This window comes from Orycteropus afer, unplaced genomic scaffold (assembly GCF_000298275.1).
Source record: "Orycteropus afer afer isolate SDZICR_OR568_19922 unplaced genomic scaffold, OryAfe1.0 scaffold00118, whole genome shotgun sequence".
NCBI classification, from domain to species: domain Eukaryota; kingdom Metazoa; phylum Chordata; class Mammalia; order Tubulidentata; family Orycteropodidae; genus Orycteropus; species Orycteropus afer.
In genome coordinates, this window is record NW_006921705.1 from 3,710,238 (window position 1) to 3,730,670 (window position 20,433).

The 20,433-nt window shown below is 36.3% G+C and overlaps 1 protein-coding gene across 1 annotated transcript in view; it reads right to left on the reverse strand.

The window, feature by feature from the left end:
* PRKG1 (protein kinase cGMP-dependent 1) overlaps window positions 1-20,433 on the reverse strand; it is a 1,628,352-nt gene that overhangs the window by 48,080 nt on the left and 1,559,839 nt on the right. Inside the window, exon 10 of the mRNA XM_007944042.1 lies at window positions 17,905-18,084. Coding sequence (XP_007942233.1) covers window positions 17,905-18,084 — 180 coding nt within the window. The remainder of the gene's footprint in view (window positions 1-17,904; window positions 18,085-20,433) is intronic.

Consider the following 20,433-nt stretch of genomic DNA (forward strand, 5'->3'; position numbering starts at 1 on the left):
AAAAAAAAAAAAAAAAAAATTTTTTTCCTGATAAAGATCACTCAAAGTTGTTCAACCCAATATTATTTAAATTGGCAAAACTGGGAAACAATCTAAGTGTCCATCAGTAAGAACATGGAAAAATTAATTATGTACATTCACACATGCAATGCAGCTGTAAAAATGATGACTTAGAATTACATTTACCTTTATGGGAAAATAACCAAACTATATAAAGGCAGTCCCAAGATTATGAATGAGTTCCATCTCTAAGTCTATTTTCAAGTTGAATTTGTACCTAAGTTGGAACAGTTAGTTCTGGTGTGTTCTTAACATTAGTTAGTCAAATGTATTAGTATATAGTATTCCTTTCTATGCATCAAAAACATTAAAGAAACACAGAGACACTAAAACATTTATGTTAAATAAGACAGTAATAATAATAATGTTTTGATGCATGTCACAAAGTAACACCCATTTATTGTTTCAAAACTATTTTATGTACCTCAAATTTTTAATATAATAGGCTTTCCAGAGGTTAGTTTGTAGCTATATGTCAGATGTTCAGATGTTCATAATCTGGGGACTGCCTATATATGAATCAAAAATACAGTATGCAAGTTAGCATACACTTTATGATCTCCTAAAGAGTGTATATGTGTGTGTGAGAGTGTGTATCTGTCTACCTCTATTTCAAAAATTAATTTAGGAAGGGACAACTAGAAACCTATTCACCAAGATGCCAACTCTCCCTTCAAACCAACAAAAAACAAAACTCACTGCCAGTGAGTCAACTCCAACTCGAAGTGACCTTTTAGGACAGAGTAGAACTGCTCCATAGTGTTTCCATGGCTGCAAGTTTTTGTGGAAGCAGACTGCCTCATCTGTCTTCTGCAGAGCAGTTGGTGGGTTTGAACTGCCAACCTTTTGGTTAGCAGCCAAATGTTTTAACTACTACACCACCAGCACTCCTTTAACTCACCCTTGATAAAAAGACTTTAGTTTTTTCTTCTTTTTACTTTGTGAGTTGCTTAATTTCTATACAATTCATATATCTCACCTTTATGGTGAGTAAAAATCATTACTCTCATCATGAAAAAAATCTGAAAATTATCTTTAGAATTGTAACAGCTATTTATTATTATCTGACTCTTTCAAAAAGTGATTCCAGCTAAATGGGATTCATTCTACTAGAATATTATGAAAGCAAAGACCTTCAGAATATTCACCAATATTTATTTTCCACCCTCTTTCATCAACCCAAGAAACTGTTTTTATTAAGTAATAACTCCCCATTTCCTATAATAGTATTTTAATAAAACTAATCCCCCAAAAATTATCAGGTGAAATTTACTTTGATTTTTATTTTTCTCGTTGACCAATTAATTATACCAAGTTTACCCATACTGAAGGAGCTCTGGTGGGACAGTGGGTAAGGCTGCTAACAAAAAGGTTGGCAGTGCGAACCCACCAGCTGCTCCACAGGAGAAAGATTAGGCAGTATGCTTTTGTAAAGATTTACATATTTGGAAACCCTATGGGCAAGTTCCACTCTGCCCTACAGAGTCACTATGAGTCAGGATTGACTCAATGGCAATGGTTTTGGACTTGTGCAAAGGTAGATTTTCAGATGATGTTGATTTTTATTATTATTTTGTACCAGGTCAGCTAAAGCTGTGAAATAAGTATTGAGTATGCAAGGGAGGTAAAAAGATGAGGAAAAGAGTGACTCCCCTTTCACATGCATACTTTCTCTTCTCTTTCTCATTCAAGGAGCCTTAACAGTGGTTAAGAACTTGGCTGTTAACTAAAAGGGCCATGGTTCAAAACAACTAGTCGCTCTGTGGGAGAAAGACGTGGTATTCTGCTTCCTATAGATTAAAGCTTTGAAAACCCTTTGGACTAGTTCTAGTCTATCCTATAGGGTCACTATGAGTTAGAATTGACTTGATGACAAAGATTTTTTCTTCTTTTCTTGCCTATTCATTCCTGTGTGTCTCAGGAATCCTTCTCAGCCGACTTGGTCAGGCATGCTCTCCAGGTATGTTTTCCTTGCAGAATATCCTCTATTCCCTATGTGTGAAGGCTAATGCACTGGTTGTAATTGTGAGCTCTGATATTTGACTGCCCATACTTGAATTTCAACCACTTGTCAGCTTGTGATTTTGGACAAGTTACTCAAACTCTCTTTGCTCCAGTTTCCTAATCTACATTATGGGGATAATCCTCATAGGTTACCTGTGAAGGTGAAATAAAAGGGTCTATATATGAAATAAAAGAAGGCAGTGGTGGTTCAGTGGTACAATTCTCACCTTTGATGTAGGAAACCTGGGTTCAATCAGGCCAATGCAACCACCACCCATCTCATGAGCAGCCACCAAGTGTATTGCTAGGATGGTGAATAGGTTTCTGTGGAGCTTCTGGACTAAGAACTCAGAAGAAAACCATGGAGATCTACTTCCCAAAATCAACCATTGCAAACCATATGGATCCACAACCAATCATGGGGATGGGGTAGGAGCAGACAACATTTTGTTCCGTGGTGCATGGAATTTCCACAGAAACTGCCAACAGTAATATCAAAGTGCTGAATATTAGCTAAACCAAGTAAAGTACTAGTTTCTTCCATTGTTATATGCTTTTTAGTTTACCAGTCTCTTCAGGCCAAAGTAATTTCTTCAGAATAAGATCTATAATGGACTGAATGCCACTTTGTACCTGTTTTTAACCCTCCTTCTACCCATGTCAGTGCTACCAAAAGGATAAATAAGGTTTGAAAGGCTGCTTCTAAAAGATCGTGGACACCTGCACCACTCTGATTTTACTCTCAAAATTTCTAGATAGGGAACATGAACATGAAAATGCTAACTCAGTATTTTAATTTTATTTTATACCACTAATATTATATGTGGGAGCTCTGGTGTCATAGTGCCTAAGGCATTTGACTGCTAACCAGAAGGCTGGTGATTCAAATCCACACCCACTCCTGGGAAGGAAGACTGGGCAATCTACTTCCATAGAGATACCACCTCAGAATTCCAAGGAGGGGTCCCTATGAGTTGAATCAACTTGACAGCAGTGAGTTTGGTTTTGTTTTTTAAATATTATATGTGGTATAACCATATTAAATAATGTTATATGGTAAAATTTCATTCACAGTATAACTTTACTTCAGTGTGAAGCATTACATTAACATTTGAAAGGATTTATATACTGAGCAAAGTGAATCTTAATTTGGGTATTTCTGAAAAATATTTTGACAAGTTCTTAACTGCCAGTTTCTAGCAGGTGCCTACGTAATATTTGCCTGATGATGAGAGGCAATGTCACCAGCATTTTAAACAGCTTTGAAGATGTACTTGTTGGTTGCATTTAAATATACCCTCTATCTGGAAGGAGCTTTCATGGTACAGCAGTTAAAGAATTAGGTTGCAAACCAAAAGGTTGGCAGCTCGAACCTACCAGCTGCTCCATGGGCAAAAGATGGGGTAGTCTGTTTGTGTAAAGATTTGTAGCCTTAGAAACCCTATGGGGTGATTCTACTCTGTCCTATAGTGTCTCTATGAGTCAGAATTGACTTGATGAAATTGAGTTTGGTTTCATTTTGATTTTCCATCTGCAGTAGGCAATTTTCTTAAAAAGATCTATCTCCAGCTGGACATTGTGCTCTTACTGAGAAGGAGGGTTACGGGAACCAGGGTTATGGCCAGAGCAAGGTTAACTCTTTCATTACGGAATTATTTTCTGTTTGGAACTTTTTGTTGATAACACGTTCAGTAATAGAAGGCATACTGAAATCAAGGAAAAAATTTTTTTAATGTAATATTGATTTTGATGGAATTATGTGGAATAAATATGTTCCAAGTGTATTCATGGGAAGAGTGGTGGGATGAGGCTCATTTCTTCACATTCATGCAGTTATAAGGTTTCTGCCAGGCAGACCACATACTACAACTGGGATAGCAGCTTCGCAAGAAACCTGAGAGCCTGAAAATATTGGTAGGCAATATATACCCCAATACAACAGGTATAACCTCAATACAACAGGTTGTGAGTTGTTCTCAGAAAGTGCATTTGTTAATCTATTTAACTATTTCATAATTTATCTTGCATTATAGATATATTTTCATTATTTTGGCAAATAATGACTTTCTGAACCATACTGTAATTAAAATGATTTTGTAAATCAAAGTTTTACTGTCAATATCCCAGGAGTCATTATTATACAGAATACCAATATACCATGGTTCACATTGCATTTCCATGCACTCAAGGAAAGGTGAACTCCCTGATTGCACTCCTTTAGGTAAGCTGAAGCTATATAACAAAGGTAATGAGATGAGTTCAGAAAAGCTTTTATGGGATACTTAGGTTCAAGTTTTAGACCTTTCACTAAAAAGTGTATGACAAATCATCTAACTTCACTGGGCCTCAGGTCACCTCTTGCAAATGAGAGATCAAACTAGATTATCTCTAAGAGTTTGTTTCACAGCTGGAAAATTCTATGAATCTGTGATTTGACATAAAATTATATGTTTTAGAAGAATTGAATTACATTTAGTATCACAGAAACAACCCAAGAAATATTTGGCCATAACTTGGGAAAAAAGGAAAAGGAAAGCAGCACAAATAGTGCAAAAGTAGGTTAATGACACCAAAGGTTTACTCAGGAAACATGGTCTTGGGCTTACAGAATATGCATATTCTCTTGAGAGATGGAGGTTTTCTCTGTTCCCTCAACCCCAACATCTGAAGAGATTGGTTTCCTATCTCTTGGTATTCTGTATGTTATTAACTTTCAAAGGATATGAATTAAATAAAAATAGCAGTAGCTTTCCAAGATCATTAAACAGACTCCAAGGCATTAAGGAATCTTGACAGAGTCATCGTAATCCTAATAACCAGAGAGTAACACAATAGGGAATGGCAAATATTTTCTTTAAACAAAATAGCACACAATTTTTATCAGGCAATGTGAATTATGTGATACTGTATAAAGTCTTTTTCTTTATTTTTGGGTCTCTTTAGACTGGGAGGAAATAGCTTTATAAGTAATCCTAAAACAATTTGGCAACAGTTTATGATTAAATATTTAAGTAACCAACATCACATTTAATACAAGTTGAGTTAACTCAGGGAATTTGTATAAGTCCTACAGTGAAAAATTCTATAAAGTTAAAAAAAGGAAATAAGTGAAGAAGCAAAGAGGGAAGGAGGGAAGAAAGAAGAAAAAGGCAGTTCTTAATCAAGTTCACCAAAATAGGCTAATGGCCAATAATAACACTTTAACCATCAAGTAAACCAACAAACCAACCATTAGATGCTCTATAACTGAATAAAGACTGGATCCTTTCTGCATCATTTTCCAGTATTTCTGGGTTTCTACCTATCAGTTACTGTCCTATCAGACACTGGCCTCAGATTCTCTGTTTAGGAAACAACAACAGTTCGGTTCTGTAGCACTGAGTGTGTGCGTACAAACCTGAAGAAGAGTGGAATGTAGCCATACAAATGGCTATCAATTCTAGGCAGAAGAAAATAGGCATAAAGTTGCTGCACATTCAAGAACTAAATATATAGGCCATATTGAACTAGGTTTACAATTACACAGGTAAATTATTACAAAATTTAGTGTGATACGAAATTCTAGTATAAAAAAATATACACCAGAAAAGGCAAACCATCATAGATAGAAAGCCGATTAGGAGTGCCTGAGGCTGGGGGTAGGGGTGGGAATTAACAGTAACTAGGCATGAAGAATCTTCCTGGAGCGACAGGAATGTTCTAAAACTAGATTGTAGGGACTGGCACACTCAGCTGGGATAATTTTATGGTACATAATTATAACTCAATAAAGCTGTTAAATAATTTTAAAAAGCAAATATGTACATCTATATTTTCTACTTATTTAATGTAAGAATTACATATTTAATTTACATTTCAAGGAAATAAATGTCACAAATGAATTTTTTTCTAGCTTCATTACCCAGTTAGCTGAAAACTATATGTCATCTATATTTTAATTTCTGTGAGATATTAATGGCATTAAACATTTTTTATCCTAATTTATGACTTCTCTACTTGCCATTTTTAAAGAGCCCTTTTTTAAAGTAAGATCATGGGTCATTTGAAAAATATACAAAATTATCCATATACAAAAATATACATTCCATATACAAAAATATATTACAGAAGTAACAGGGGAAAAGGTTGGAGTAGCTTTCCAGAGACGACCAAACACCCTGAGGGAGAGAGTCCCTGGGCCTGTGGGCTTGGAACCACAATCTCATCCTCAATTGGCATAACATAGTACATAAAAATCTTGTTCTATATCCTACTTTGGTGAGTAGCAACTGGGGTCTTAAAAGCTTTCAGGCAGCCATCTAAGATACAACTATTGGTCTCCCCTCATCTGCAGCAAATAAGAATGAAGAAATCAAAGTCATTTGGAAATAATTCGTCCACAGATATGATGGACCACAGGGTCTTCATCCTTCACGACCCTGTGACCAGAATTAGATGGTGCCCAGCTATCACTGCCAACCACTCAGAAAGGGACCAAAACTGGAAATCCTAGATAGAGTGGGAGGAAAAATGTGGAACAAAATTCAAAAACACAAAAATGACCAGAGTTACTGGTCAGATAGAGACTGGTGGAACCTCTGAGACTAGGCCCTGGCTTTTCCTTTGGGCCTGGAATTAGATTCACTTCTGTCTCAGACAAACAGTGGAAAGACCTACAAGCAGAACACCTACCCCAGAGAGATCCACCCACCTACCCTAGGGAGATGCACTCCCTTAGATCAATCAACCGTGAGACATCAGAAGGGCAGCATTTGCATAGAGGGAAATTTGGACTGACAGGAATGCGTAGATAAAAAGGGCACAGGGAAGGGGTAGTCACACAGAGGAGATGGGAGAAGAGCTTTTTATGGCTGGGGATAGTAATCAGGGCAGTGGAACCAAATGTGCACGAACTGTTGAGAGTAAAATGAGTCTGTTTTGTAAATTTGCACCCAAAAATCACTATATATATATATATATATATATATATATTTAGAAAATACAAAATTATCACAAAATTCTTTAAAAAATCTCTAGTAAAAATAATAGGTAATTGTTGGGCAATGCCTTTTATATTTTACTAATATGCAAACTGCAGTCAGGGACAAACTCATATAACCTCCTAGAACTTCATTATCTTTACTTATGAAACAGGAATAAAGCCAATCTTATTTTATAGACACAGATGTTGTAAGAGTCACATCAGGTAGTACAACTAGAAATACTTTGAAAAATAAAACAAGTAATACGGTAATTTCCAAGTTATAGGGCAATTCTAACTGAAATGGATATTTATATATTGTATTTTATTATTACAATTCATAATTAAATTTGTTTTAAATAAGTTGTCCCACTTAATGACATGAAAAAGAATGGGAAAAAGCTATCTATCTGAATTTAAGAAAGTTTTACTTCCTTAGAAAAAGAAAAAAGAAATTTTATTACTCAGATTAAAATTTTGGGATATACTTGATATAGTCATGTAAGAAAGTGAATCCTTTTAAGCATATAAAAAGCATGTATTCTAGAAATTAGCATTTGATTGTATTGCACAACATGTCTTAATAAGAACAAAAAAATATAATTCTATTTTTAAGTTTAGTTATAATAACCTCTCTATTCCAATACAAAGAAGATAAAACCAAACCAAACTCACTGCCATCAAGTTGATTTGACTCATAGCAATCCCTCCCTGGGTTTCTAAGGTGGTATATCTCTACAGAAGTAGATTCCCAATCTTCCTTCCCAGGAGTGGCTGGTGGGTTTGAACCGCCAGCCTTCTGGTTAGCAGTCAAAATGCCTTAGGCACTACTCCACCACAGTTACAAATCTTAAATAGATCATAACCAAGTGAAATGCTGACACTTTATTAGAATTACTTTTCTCTATGTATTAGCCTAGGCCTACCACTCTTCTTTTATTAGTTGTACTGTGGTAGCTTGTGCAATGCTACAATGCTGGAAGCTATGCCACTGACGTTTCAAATACCGGTAGTATGGTCACACTTGGTAGAAAGGTTTTAGTGGAGCTTCCAGACTAAGAGAGACTAGAACAAAGGCCTGGCAATCTCCTTTAATAATGAAGCAATGAAAGTCTGTGGATCGCAGCAGAGTGTTGTCTGATACAGAGCTGCAAGAGGAGCACTCCAGGGTGGAAGGCACTCACAATGCACACTGGCCTCAGCAATGGACTGCAGCATAGTGATGACCATGAAGATGACACAGGACAGGGCAACATTTTGCTCTTTGAAGCATGAGGCCATCAGTTGGAGCCAACTTAAGGCAACTACCAACAACAACATGTATTAGTACTTTAAATTGCAGGTGACTATTAACGATAATCTTAAGAGAAAAATTCCTGTCTATTTTCTATCTGTTCTTAAGAACTCTATTCTTACCAGTTATTCATAATTTGATATCTCACTTTTCTCTCTGCATTACATAGTAAAACTATACCTCATTCTTTCCTTTAGTCACTATCTAAAACTTAAGAATGAATCACAGCATCTACTTTGTTCCACAGGACACATAGGGAGAAGAGAAAAATGGACTTATCATAGCCTGAGTGACACCTGTCCAAATGGCACAGAGATGATAAAGGAAGGATTATGAGTTAACAGAGGTACCAATGTTGGGAAGCTTTTCAGTCATGGGGTATAGAAGAATGGCATTATTGTTCAGGTTACTCAATTTTATGGTAGATTTCACAGAAAACCACTAAGATATACATATTACCATTTCAGAAAAAAAGGCACTTAAAAGAGTATTTTAACCTACTTTTTGTCTATATATTTTCATTCAACTTTATATGCCATTTGCACAAGTGATAGATAATCAAGATGGTCTCTCTTCTTTCCATCTTTGTTTTCCTTCCCATATTTAACTCAGATTCTCACCCAAAATCTCAATAATTCCATTTGCTGTGTATCTTTCCTTCAGACTTAAATTCAGTTCTGCAGCGAGTGACAAGAAATATCAGGAAATATCTGTATTATTAAAGTTAAACCAATCAAAAGACAAGTAGAGCTATTTTTATAAAGGAGATAGTTTCTGTTTTAAATTCTTATAAAAAAAATTACTTTCAATTTAGGGGAAAGTCAGGAAAAGAAGGCCATGCCTTTCTATTTTTAGTTATATAAAAGATTGGAATATATCATAGAGATTACTTGCAAATCGAAGAACATTCGTGATTTCCCTTAGTAAAGAATTAGCATTGGCTCATTTCAACTCAAAAGGTTACCTACATCAAATGCATTAATTCAAGGTTGTTTGCTGAATTGTGATTTTAATGTAACATTTATCTTTTATACAATATCTGTGATAAATATGCTTTATTTCATTATGTAGTAATTATTAGATTATTGATATTTTCATGATTTTAGAACCTGGGGTATATTTTAAATTATTTTTATTTATCAAATAATCAAGAATATCCTTTCCCCTATCCAAAACTTTGATTTCCATATATAATCTCATTCATAAAAAGAAATGTTATCTGCATCAGTCTTGAAATCTTGCTTATAAATTTTTTAATTGATTACATGAATACTTGACATAATTCTACTTATTCTAGTGCTTAAAACATACCAACAACAACCTACACTTTCATGTAGGCAGAGTTGAGATTATGTTGACCTTCAATATCTTACATTTATTGGCTCAGTGAAAATCAGTTTAAATGAAAAAGAGAATCCAAAATCACATGATTCAACTTGATCTCTGACCTGTGACCAAATTAACTCATGAAAAGTTTTACATTCTAGGTATATTTTTGAGGTATCTGTTGAGGCAGAAGTAACCCCAAATATCTTTTAACCGTTATGTACTATAAGAATTCTGATCAAATGTTTTATGATCAGACCTTAATGTTTTAGTATATACTTTACTCAAATATCACTCCAATAAAGCTTTTCTCACATTAAAAAAGAATAGTTTCTTCCTCCCTGTTTTTTTTCTATTTCAAATGCATCACAAGATTCTATACACAATATAGATACTCTTTAAATGTAGTTCTGTAAGATCAACAAATGTTTACTTTTTCTTGCTTCCACTAACAATCTATAAAAAAGTCATGCTAAATAGTTAATTTGCTTTGTTCATATGCATATGGAGTCAGAGCTTTTAACCATGACCATATAGTGACTCTCACTGGTTTAGCTTATTTTTTGGACCTCTTTTTTTGAGTAGAGATCATGAACCCGCAAGGCTGAAATGATGGGATAAAAACAAAGCCACTGGATCACACAAGCTCTGACCTCAGTAGGTCAATATTCAGGCTGTTGTTGTTGTTGTTGTTATGTGCCGTCGAGTCAGCCCTGACTCATAGCGACCCCTCCTTGTGTTTCCGAGGCAGTATCACTATGGAAGTAGGATTGCCCAACCTTCCTTCCGAGGAGTGGCTGGTGGGTTTGAACCGCCAGCCGTCTGGTTAGCAGGCAAGTGTCTTAGCCACTATGCTACCAGAGCTCCCTAAATATTCAGGCTAGCAGAGGTAAATTGTATATGTCAATGGCGATGGGAAATATTAAAATGAAAGACAGCATATGAGTTACCAATAAACTACCCTGAGGCATGGAAAATAACCTGCTTTATCCTCCCCTCAGAAAGCAAGATAAACCATTTTCATTTCATTTAAAAGGACATGGTTATTTGGACATCAACTAAGACAGGAAGTTGTTTTTTTCTCTCATGAAGGGTTCCCTCCTTGAAACTGTTTACATAAAATTTTCAGGGAGATGGACTATATCTTGGCACAGAGTAAAGCACCTATTCAGAAGGGAAATTAACATGTTTATTTGTAGGAGCATCACCACCTAAAAATAGCCCATTTAGTCACCTTTGAGTGTACTCTTTTATTTCATGTATGGAAGGTCAAAGTGGAATCTGTGTTCATACATTTTCATCACTTAACCTACTGCTCAAATACCTCTTTCTTTCTGACAGTCTTATCTTCTTGAAATAGTATAGTTCTACTCTACTGATTAGCTGTCTAAGTATTTCTCTCTGCTCCCTTACCTATTTCAATTCCAGTCAGGCCAGTCCCCTTGGTGTCCTGTAAAAACACATGGCCTTCTATGTTGTAACCTTTGCCTGGAATGGCCTCGCCCAATCTGTTCCTTTAAATCTCAACCCTTTCTCCCACCCTTGGCACTAGTTCCATGTCCTCTCAGGCCTTCTCTTGTGATCTCTCTCTTTCTAAAATACTGAAATCCCTTCTACATTGTTTAGAATTTAACACAATAACACAGGATTTGGTTTGCTATTTTTTGTATGTGTTAATTTTATCTTCTTACTTAAAAGAAGGGAGCAATTGCTTGAAGATTTTTTGGGTGAATTTTTTTTTAATAGGTGAAGTTTTGCTATATGTGCTATGTCCATAAATTCACCTGGTAAAATATCAAATTTATGTCATAGAAAAAAAAAAAAAAAGATGAATGCCCAAAGTGTTGGCATTTAGATGGATTGTTTTATCACCAATTTTCTTAACTCTGGTGGTACAGTGTCTAAGGCATTGGACTGCTAATCAGAAGGCTTGTGGTTCAAATTCACCAGCCACTCTTCGGAAGGAAGACTGGGCAATCTACTCCCGTAGAGATACCACCTCAGAAACCCAAGAGTCAGATACAACTCGACGGCAGTCAGTTGGTTTCTTTGGATCTTAACTTTTGGGAAGATATGTCCAGCACCTTCTAGACTTACAGTGATATTCTTAAGATCCCATCCAGGTTTGGAGGAGGAATTGTTAGCATTTTACCTTACTGTTGTTGTTGTTGTTATTATGTGCCGTCAAGTCGGACCTGACTCATAGCGACCCCTCCTTGGGTTTCCGAGGCAGTATCACTATGGAAGTAGATTGCCCCATCTTCCGAGGAGGGGCTGATGAGTTTGAACCACCAGCCTTCTGGTTAGCAGTCAAGTGCCTTAGGCACTATGCTACCACCAGAGCTCCCTCTACCTTACTGTAAGATACTAATTTCAATATTTTGATGAAAAACATGCATTTCAATAGGGGGCTACTAAATAAGATTTCTATAGTCTCACAAGTTATTTAAGAAAGTGACTTTTCTATCTGCTCTATTTATATGCTTCAAGTAATCGAAACTGTATTGCTATTACCAATGTACAAAAGACAATTATTCTATAGTAACTAAATTAATGCATGTCTTGCTTTGTTTTCAAATCAAAGTTGAGATAGACTTGAGTATCTGTCATTTCTGTTTAGAAACTGCCTTGTGGTTAGATATATTAGGAGCTGCAGTCCATTGTAATTGTATCTACTAATGCTCAATCAGTGTTTTTGAACTGGATTTTTATTTCATTAAATAAATGAATTCCAGTTATCTGAATAGCTTATTTTCTTATAAACTAATCTATTTATCACAATAAATCTTTTGTGGCATTTTTTCTTCTTTAGAAGAATAAACATTCAATGAGAATGATGTTTTTAATAGTAAGTCAACCAGAGTCTACCTAGAAAAAAGGCTGTGTTAAAAGGAAGCAAACTGGGCCTTTCAAGCCACTGTTGGATCCATGTTCACTTTAGTTACAAAGAACACAAGGCCTTAGGGCAGCAGGGTTTCCCCAGCTCCCTCTGCAGCATAAATCACCATGGGCACAAGCAGTAACACTGCCCAGAGATCTCACAGCTATTCTATTTCACTGCTGAGCCACTTGGCAATAGGAAGCTCTTGAAATGTTTTCGTCTTAAATGGGATTTCCCCTTGCTGTTAAGCTGTTTGCCTTTCGCAAGGATGAAACAAAACTCTGTTGACTGAGCAATTGGTTTATCACCTAATTTCTGCTTAATCATCCCTTAGTCTCTATTTTCTTTTTCAGTTGGTGACACAGCCCTCCAGACCTACTTGCATGTGAAAAAAATGCCATGAAGTGGTATGGCTGTCTTTACGAATAGCACATGAACGGTGTTACACAAATGTGGTTCATTGAGGGTAGTAGGGTTCTTAGAACTTGCCACCACCTTACTTTCTCCTTGGCACGAGTCAGGCCCTTATTATGTCCATTTGGGGTGCCAGGGTTTAAGAAGACTGTGGAGAAGCTGGATATGATTCAGCAGTCTGTACTGAAAAAAATTTGAACTTCTATCGAGTGGTTAAGGGTTGGGGCTATACAATTTAGAAGAGAAATGGGTAAATAAGAGCAGACTAGTTCAACTGCACAAAGGTTCAGGGTTGGGAAGATTGAAAACTGTTTTCTGTCTCCACTCATGATAGATCAGAAAGTGAGCAGCATTAGTGGTTTTGGGGAAATTTAATAGAAGCTATCTTTGAAGGTCATTTGAAGACCTTGAGCTCTTTCCTATAATGGAGAAATGCTTGGATGAAGCCATGGAGAAAAAGGAGTGAAATCATTCCATTCTCATCCTTTACTATATGAATAGATGAAGATGATAAATATAGTTATCATTAGCATATTTTAAGTAATAATTACAAATGATAATAACAGCAACATTGACAAGTTACTGACTTACTTACACGTGAGGCTCTGTTTTGGACTTTAACTCACTTAATCCTTGCCACCTTGTGAGGGACATCTTACTATTATCCTCATTTTAGAAATGTGGAAATGGAGGCACAGAAAGTTAAGTAAATGACTAAGTGAATGCAGTTGCTAAGATTTGAATCCATAAAGTCTAATTTCAGAGTTCAAAGCTATTAGCTACCATGTTACACTATTGTTTCTTCTCTGTAGATATTTTGCCACTAAAGTAGAAGAAACAAAATATTTAGAGAAAGGTGTTCTCTAGAGCTTTGACAGAAGTGTAGTTGAAGAGCAGCTGTGCATAACACCTCATCTACTCTAGATTTATGTCTGATTAAGTGTCTTAGGTTGCAGGAAAAAAAAAAAAAAAAAAAACTAAAGCAAAGGTATACATGTGACAACGCAGAAACACTTATTTGATTTTTGGCCCTGGTTGGTGGTGGTGATGGTGTTAAAGCTGAAATAGCTTAAAGGCCAGCACAACAGAAAAAGCTAATCGAAAATAGTAGTTATGGGCAACAGCAATAGTGCTTTCAATAACTATGTGGCCTTAAAACCAAAACCACACTCACTGCCATCGAGACGATTTCCACCCATAGCGACCCCTCATTGCGCAGTATCTCTAAGGAAGTAGATTGCCCAGTCTCCTTTCCGAGGAGTGGCTGGTGGGTTTGAACTGCCAGCCTTCTGGTTAGCAGTCAGATGCCTTAGGCACTATGCTACCAGAGCTCCTCATGTGGCCTTAGGATACTTCATATATTATTCTTAGTTTCTTTCCTGGAAAATGTGGATCAGACCCCATATTCTCCTCCTGGGGTAGTACTATACTGGATACAATTATGTGAAGGTAATGGGAAGATTATAATACAGGGTTAAAATGGAATGTATGATTATCTCAATTACTAAGTAATACTATCTTATTAATTAAAGTTTGTTCTTGAAGTAGTTTCATCTTACTATGTGTGTACCATAATACTTCAAGTTATTTATACTAATTTATAACTCTCTCTCTGCCTTATCAATGCTGCCTCTGCTGCAAGAAGTCTTCCTTCCCATACATCATTGTACACTGTTACACTTTGAATATGAGTTTACTTATTGGTTTACGTGATTGTCTCTCCCACAAGACTGGGAGTCCCTGGAGCCACAGGCTGTTTTCAGTTAAACTTAGCATTTCCCCAAAGAGAGCTTATTACATACATCATAACTGTTACAGAAGGAATATATATTTCAAGGAGATAGAGATTAGGTCTTCCACATTTTTATTTCTGTACTTTATCCAAATATGGTGCCTTGGTAAAGGAGTCTTTAACATTGTGAATAAACAGATTAAATATTAAATATTTAAAGAAACTACCACATAGCACTGTCACATTAAAAGCAAGTTTGTCTTCGACTTGTGCAATTCTATTGTGAAAAGCAGTAACTCCTCTGACAAAAGCAAAAGCAGAACACATTAAGGATGGGATCATAAAGCAATGGGACTAATTTTTACTTGTGATATGTAAAATCAATCTCCTTATTTACCAGATACACCTTGTAAATTAAGAGAATTACCTAAATCTCTAATTTGTAAGTCACTAAACTGGGCTCGGCTTGGATCATCCCCCTAACTATGAACATGTGGTTCCTCTCTGAAGGTCCACTACTACCTTCTATGTGGCCACAACTGTCTTTGTGATGATGTACGTTATGTGCTGACAACAGTCTGTGTAATTACTGTCAATGTTGGGAGTAAACTCCCAATTGTGGCATCACTGAATGAATGTAAAAGATGACCAATCACAGAATAGAATATTTTTCATAACCAGTAATCACTATTTTTAGGCAGTGAGTGAGTGGTAAGAGCTGGGATTTAAACTCACATGGTGCAATGGATCCCAGGGCACTAGTGATCCCAGAAATGACTGGTCCACACTAGATAGTGAAGACAACCAGAGTATTCATCTTGATGTGTTTGAGGAAGTGTAAGATCACATAAAATGGTGTCCATTTCAGAGGTTACAGACATGTGTCTCTTATCACTAATGTACTGTTTGTATGTAATGATCATTATGATTTTCTTATTTATCCATGTATCTGAAGTTTTTGCATTCTGGGCTGTATTTTTCCCAAAATTATTTCTTGAGGTTATGGTTTTTATAAGTTCATGAAAATCTGTATTGAAGAATAAAACGTAATATCCATAAGAAGAACCCTAGGCTAAACTATCTGGTATTTCTTCTGGGATGGAGATTATATATATTATATATATAAACACACATGCCTACATATGCACACATACACATACACACACAGATTTTGTCTGTCTTAGCTGCATTACCTTTTATTTGCCAATACTTACCCTTCTTTAATTTTACTGTTAGTTGCTTTTACTTCCTTACATATTTTTAAAGGTAATTTTCTAGAAGTTTTCCATTATGAGTTTCACAATCAATTGATCAGCCAGAAGTCCCCCAGGCCACTATCAAAAAAACCAAACTCACTACCATCAAGTCCCCCTTTGGGTTTCCAAGGCTGTAAATTTTACAGAAGCTGACAGCCCCATCTGTCACCTGCAGAGCAGTTGCAGGGTTTGAATCACTGACTTTTGGTTAGTAGTCCCAGGCCACCATAAGTCCTCAAATGCAGTTTAAGTGTCTGTGAGCTAGTTTCAGTATTTCAAAAATTCTAAATAAATTCATATATATTTATAAAATATCTCTGTGATAACTTACAGATTCCCAATTTGAAGTTCTCAGACCTCCAGGAGTCCACTAAAGGTATATGTTGATTTTTGCCACAGGAAATAGCAATTTGGTTGTGCATAGTTTTTCTTTTTTTATCTTTATTAAAGATTTATGAATCTAGAAAAAACTAGCCCTTTAAATCATTCTCTGGGGAATTTGGTCCCTTTTACTGAGTCTTTTAGATATGGGTTTAGCACAAACAATGATATAAGTAAATGCAACAGACAGCAAGCCCCTCATGGCCAGGGGCTCTACTCTCTGCCCTGTTTATATGTACCAACACCCCTAAGAGAAAGCTGATAATGTATAATGGTCTCAACAAATCTTCACTAGCTATGTGGCCAATATACAACCTGACATTTTCAAGGTGATGTTATTGAAAAAATAAATAATAGGCTGTATTAATTTGTAGGATTAAGAAAAACAAGATTTTTTTTTTTTTTCCTAGACCCTTTCTTGATTTTTATTCCTCTTAGCATACACGGATCCTCAGAGATACACTATGGACTATTATGTCAGAAGTAATATTACTGTGGTCTTCTAACTAATATTAGGGAAAGCAGAAAGTAAATGCAACAAAATTATGGCTCTGAAATCTTGTCCAGCGTTTCAGTAAGTAACATTTTTTCCAGCTGCCAAAGTCAGATATCTCAACTGAAGCACAAATGGACTAAAATAAAAAATAGTGCTGGGCCAATCTACTTTTATGGAAGGGGATTTCTCTCCTCCCCTGATGGCAACAGTAACTGTTGACTACACTGTACACAGCATCAGGGAGTTCCTAACATACTGTACTGGTGTCTGATATCAGGGACAACTTTGTGTTCAGCAGAAGGCCAAAACCAATCTGCATTTTCAAATAACATTTATATCCACAGTGTGTTAGAATGCAGAAATCTCTGTCATCAGTACCTTTTTCTCTTATTTTTGTTGCAATAAATCTTTATATTTATATTTCAAACAAATACCTAACAGAATATACTTTCCTCGTTTGCATCATATTCATGTAATGTGTTGAATGTCTAAACTTGTACCAAAATGTCCTCACCTTTATCAACACCTAATTGTATATATTAAAAGTTTGTGTGAAATAAACAATACAAAATATGTCAAGCATTAGCATTGTAATCTAAATTATGTGTTTGCAACTTTAGGATACACAACAATTGACTTTCTTTTTTTTAAAAGCAGTGGTAAGAATCTTAAAACATTTTACATGACATTTCACATTTTCCACATCCCTTTACAAGTAGTTAAATTTACACATCAATTATTGTAATTGTATGTAGGGGAAATATTAAGATAGTGTTCACTAGAACTAAGGAAGTAAATAAAGATTACAGAAAATCAGATGGCTTAAAAAGTGCTTCACGATTCATTCAGGTAATTTGTTTACTTTTCATTTACTATGAGGAAGTTGTCCAAAAAGTAATTTGGTGTTTGCTCTCCTCTCACTTTATTGACTGCATAAAGCAGCTTGTTTTAACTGTTGCAAACTCTGACCTGCCGATGACAGTAACTAGTGATGGGCAAGAAAGAGAGAGACAGAGAGAGAGAGACAGAGAGAGAGAGAGAGAAATCTCAATCTATAGGGAAAAATAAAACAGGAAGGCAGTTAAAGAACAATCACCTACCAGTTCTACTCGTCCGAAACCTCCAACTCCCAGGGTGTCAATGATGTTGAAATCAGACAACTTCAGGTTGGCGAAGAAGGCAGCTTCAGCTTCATATCTGGATTTTTTGATGCGAAAAAATGGAAATTTCTTAGAGGTGCAAACACGAGTACCACGTACAACTGTACCGGAATGACATGACTGCAGAACAGGGGTTACCTGCTGAAATTCCATCTTGCTTTTAGAGTCTGTGTTTCCTCACAATCATAATTTTTTTGGTCCCAGTTGTGCAGAATAATAAGTATTTGCACGATGTTTTATTTTTTATTTTTTTTAATTTTCCAAGTAGAAAAATACAATGTACCCACTGCATGCCAGTCATGTGGCTGATAAATCCAGTTATCAAATCAAAGTTACATCTTGGTATTTTTCTACGAGTCTTCTTGTGAGCACAGATTGTTTGAGTTGTTCTTTTTTGGTTTTGTTTTGGATTTTTTTGTTTGGTTGGGTTTGGTTTTTGCTGTTCAGATTTTGGATGACAGTTTCTCATTAGTTTCCCTTATCCACAGGCTGGCAGCAGCTCCTATGAATACTTATTAGAAGCAGCAAGATCAGTGAGGTCTCTGGAGCAAAAATCACAGCCAGGTTTTATGAAAACAGATCCGAAAAGCTGAGGACTGATGTGCAAATGACTGAAATGGATGATTTCGGAAGCATATTCACATTCCTAAAAAGTGTCTTCCCTTCACTTATGTTTACCCACTGACTCGTAGCCAAATCTCTCAGCTAGTAATCCAGTGTCTTTATCTTTGCAAGTTTCTTATATGAATGGCATGGAGAAGCAGGGCCTACTACTCCAAAGCCTAACTATGCACACATGCAAATCCGACACACTCAAGTGGTCAAAATAAGTTTCTCCTGATGAGACAAGTGAACATGAGCTGCTTAAAATATCTCCTTGTTAAAGGCCCTTACTATTTTTAGAAAGGGCAGGAAGGCATAAAGATGAAGATGATCTTCCCACTCACTAAAACGGGTCACAGAAGATCCCAGCTGTCTCAAAAATAAAGTATTTGAATAGCTATGTGTAACCCATGACCTTCAGCCAGGCATACCTGATTATAAAGTCTACTATAGATAGAAATGATGAACACACTTGAGATAATGATACTAATGTTTACGCCAGTTTTTGAGTAGAAACCCATAGGCATGTTTGGCTTCAATCAGCGTAACATTTTACTGATTCCATTATAATATAACACCACTTTAGACTCCCCCATGGAAAAAATGTGAAATAGCTTTCTAGGTAGATTTTTAATGTTCTCCAAATTATGAACACAGTTTTAGTTTTAACAAGTCAATCTTAGCTAGAGTCATGAAAAAAAATAAAAATTTCTACTATCAGCTGATTATGTGAAATCAATGCCTTCTAATAAACTTCTATAAACAAGGCTGCTGCCTAATCTTAATGACATTTATAGACATCCTTGGTTAACTGCACAACTAAGAGATCAGCATAGTAAGTCAGGAGGCGGTGTGCTGGACTGGAACAAAAGCAGCAAACGTGCATTTCTAGCATTCCTACTGACTCACGACTTCAGCAAAATTAAAACACATCCTCACTAATAGGGCTGAATGGCAGAGCTCACACTAACAGGTGCTTAAAAATGGCATCTGTTGGTATCAGACCCTGTGACCATTTTTATGTAGTAAAGCATTTCCTGTCTAGATAATCAAATCCTCAATGAGATGGTGGTTGAATAATAATCTACATGCTTGCTGAATTGGGACAAACTGGAGTTTTTAAATTTCGGGTGTTACGAGGGCATACTATTCTAGACTACGTTGGTATTACCTTATATATTTACAGTAAGGTATTATTACTTACAGCTCTTGAAAACCCACAGACAATGATTCGACCCTGACTCACAGCGACCCCCATTGGGTTTCCAAGGCTGTAAATCTTTATGGAAGCATACTGCCTCATTTTCCTCCTGTGGAACAGTCAGTGGGTTCAAACCACTGACCTTTTGGTTAGGAGCCCAATGCCTTAACCACAGCACTACCTGAGCTCCTTACAGCCCCTGAAGATACCCAAAAATTCTTACCTGGGACTTGTGAAATTTGACTGGAATTAAAGCACTTCTACCCCAGTGGCTTTCAGCACTTTGTTATACACCAGAAGCTCCTGAGACCAAGTGGATCTGAAATTTCTTGAGGTGGTACTCAAGTGTCTGTACTTGTTAAATGTTCCTCCAAGTGATTCTGATGCTCAGTAAGGGTTGAGAACTACACAGCCCTAAGCCTTCTGAAAGCTTCTGTAAAAATTTTACTGGGGATTTAAATGGGCCACAAAGATCAGTAGTTTACCAAATCAGAGGGTAAAGTGTTCTTGGTTCCTGCTCCTCTGGTCTACAGCCATGTTGTTGTTGTTACATGCCATTGAGTCGGACCCGACTCACAGCGACCCCTCCTTGGGTTTCCGAGGCAGTATCACTACAGAAGTAGATTGCCCAACCTTCCTTCTGAGGAGTGGCTGGTGGGTTTGAA